The sequence below is a fragment of the Fukomys damarensis genome, unplaced genomic scaffold (assembly GCF_012274545.1).
Source record: "Fukomys damarensis isolate Sample0158 unplaced genomic scaffold, DMR_v1.0_HiC HiC_scaffold_13, whole genome shotgun sequence".
NCBI classification, from domain to species: domain Eukaryota; kingdom Metazoa; phylum Chordata; class Mammalia; order Rodentia; family Bathyergidae; genus Fukomys; species Fukomys damarensis.
The window spans coordinates 37,675,601-37,678,230 of NW_022900925.1; the positions used below are offsets into that span (position 1 = coordinate 37,675,601).

A 2,630-nucleotide genomic window follows, 5' to 3' on the forward strand; every position below is an offset into this window, starting at 1 on the left:
TCCTGCCCCACTCGTCTTCACGTCCAGCAGGATCTTGTACTCCTGGCTCTGCTGCTCCATCTCACAGCGCAGCTGGGCCAGCTGGGCCTCCACGCTGCCGATCAGGCCCTGGATCTGGGAGAGCTGCACGCAGTAGCGGTTCTCCGTCTCTGCCAGGCTGCCCTCCAGGGACGCTTTCTGCAGGAGGAGGGCAGAGGGGCTGTCGGTGAGGGTGTCTGTGTCCACTTCCGGGCCCTGGACCACCACCTCCGGGCACAGCCTGTGTCCCCACCATGCTGAGCTGGGACTGCAGCTCAATCTCCAGGGCCTGCACGGTGCGCCGCAGCTCGGAGATCTCGCTCTTGCCGCTCTGCAGGGCCTCGGTGTTGGTGGCCACCTCGCGGTTCAGCTCCTCCGTCTGCAGAGGGGACAGCGGACTGAGGCTGGGGCCCCCACCCCACCCCCGGGCTCCCCACCTGGCCTGCCCACACCGCCTTCCAGACCTCCGGCCTCCTCCCAAAGCTGCGCCTCCCCCACCTCCCACTTCCCAAGCCCAGGAATTCTCTCTTTGCTGTGCTGCACTGGACTGTTAATCCCTGCAGGTGGGAGGCAAGGAACCGGAAATGTGAGAACCAGCCAGGACCTGCAGCCTGGCCCTGGTGCTGACTCCAGAGGCCCTGGCAGGGGTGGAAACGCCCTCCAGGGTCTTCATCCTCCGCTCCCCACCCTCCCACCACCCCCAGCTCTGCGGGTGCAATGGTGACCCTCGTTCCCTAAGTCCAGGTGTCCCACGGGCCATGGGACGCCCTGAGAGGCCCTGCAGCGGCCCCACCTTGCTGAAGAACCAGTCCTCGGCATCCTTGCGGTTCTTCTCCGCCATCTTCTCGTACTGGTCGCGCATCTCGTTCAGGATGCGGCTCAGGTCCACGCCGGGGGCCGCGTCCATCTCCACGTTGATCTCGCCACCCACTTGGCCACGCAGGGCGTTCATCTCCTGTGGAAGCGAGGGGTGGGGTGTGGGCACGCAGGCCTGAGCCCCAGCCCCTCCCTCGGACCCTGCTCAGGGTTGCGGGGCACTGGTGGATTGGACCCGGCCCCCTCATCCAATCTAACCTCAGACCTTGGCTCCCCAGATGTGGCCCTCTATCTAACTTCCCAGCTACTCTGCCGGTTTCACGTGTGGGGGCTGCGGCAGGGTGACTAACGGTGTCTCCCACGGCCCTGACCGCAGCCCCGCCCCCGGCGCCTCTGCGCAGCCTCGCTGACCCAATGCCCTGGCCGCCCACCTCCTCGTGGTTCTTCTTCAGGTAGGCCAGCTCCTCGTTCAGGTTCTCGATCTGCATCTCCAGGTCGGCCCTGGCCAGGGTCAGCTCGTCCAGCACCCTGCGCAGCCCGTTGATGTCGGCCTCCACGCTCTGCCGCAGGGCCTGCTCTGTCTCAAACCTGCAAAGGGAATCCGGGCTCATCCAAGCCACTTGGGCTGCAGGGCGAGTTCCCCACAGTGGGAGGAAGGAGGCCATCCCTGGTGCCGGGGGCGTCAAAGACTGTGCTGCCCCCAGCTGCTCCCCTCCCCTCCCCGCGCCACCCTTCAGAGCTCCCCACACGGGCTCCACCGGTACTAACAGCGGGCTCAGCTGCAGGACGCCCCTGAGCCCTTCGCACAGCCCTGCACAGGCCCCCCATCCCGCACCACTCACTTGGTGCGGAAGTCGTCCGCGGCCAGCCGGGCGTTGTCGATCTGCAGCAGGATACGGGCGTTGTCCACGGTGGCCACTAGAATCTGGGAGGTGGTGAGGGAAGAGGTCAGTGTGCAGGAAGGGGCTGAGCCCTGAGCCGGGTCCTGAGCTGGCTTCCTGCCCACCTGCTGCTTTTGCAGTCGGAGGGGCTAGAGACACCTTCATCCCTGTCCCCAGACCACGTCCAGGCTCAGCCAGGAGCAGAGGCTGCTGGGCTAGGGAGGTGGGGCGGAGCCAGGGGTGGGGAGGATGCGCCAGGAAGGAGCTGCCCCAGGACTCCGGGGAGGGGCGAGGCAGGGGGCTCCGCTGGACAATGGACACATGGTGCCTGAGTCCCCCTCAGGAGGAGCCCCGGCCCACGGTGGCTCCAAATCAGAAGTCAGGACCCCGCTGCCGGCAGCCACGCCCCCTGGCCCATCAGGCCCATCCTAAGGGGCAGGAGGAGCAGCCGGAAGCCAGGGGCCCGGAAAGCCCATCTGAGGCCTGGCCCACTTCATGGTCCAGCCTCTCCTCCTGCAGGTACCACTTGCAACCCCCCACCCCACTGTCACCCAACTCCTCCTGCTGACCCTGCCGCAGAGGAGAGGAGCCACACAGCCGCTCCCCACGTGGCCTCGTGCCGTAGCCCACAGCCACACACAGAGACAGCTGCCAAAGAGACGGACACTCTAGGGCTCACTGGGCTGCTGTCCCTGGCCCGGCCTGCTGCCCCCACAAAGGGGACGTGTGGGCCCTAGAGGGTCCCACAGCCAGAGCCGAGCTGCCGGGTGTCCCCTGCAGCCTGGGAGTCCTCAGGCTGGGCTTCCTCAAGGGCAGAGGTGGGGAGAAGCCCCGTCCCCTCCCACCAGGCAGCGGGCCCACCTTGCTGCGCAGGTCCTCGATGGTCTTGTAGTAGGGGCTGTAGTCACGGGCCGG

General features: G+C 67.0%; 1 protein-coding gene across 1 annotated transcript in view; it reads right to left on the bottom strand.

The window, feature by feature from the left end:
- Krt17 (keratin 17) overlaps positions 1–2,630 on the bottom strand; it is a 4,494-nt gene that overhangs the window by 1,033 nt on the left and 831 nt on the right. The window contains exons 2-7 of the mRNA XM_010635546.1: positions 2,577–2,626; positions 1,677–1,759; positions 1,266–1,422; positions 812–973; positions 272–397; positions 34–177 (exon numbers count right to left, since the gene is read on the bottom strand). Of these exons, the coding sequence (XP_010633848.1) occupies positions 34–177; positions 272–397; positions 812–973; positions 1,266–1,422; positions 1,677–1,759; positions 2,577–2,626 (722 nt within the window). The remainder of the gene's footprint in view (positions 1–33; positions 178–271; positions 398–811; positions 974–1,265; positions 1,423–1,676; positions 1,760–2,576; positions 2,627–2,630) is intronic.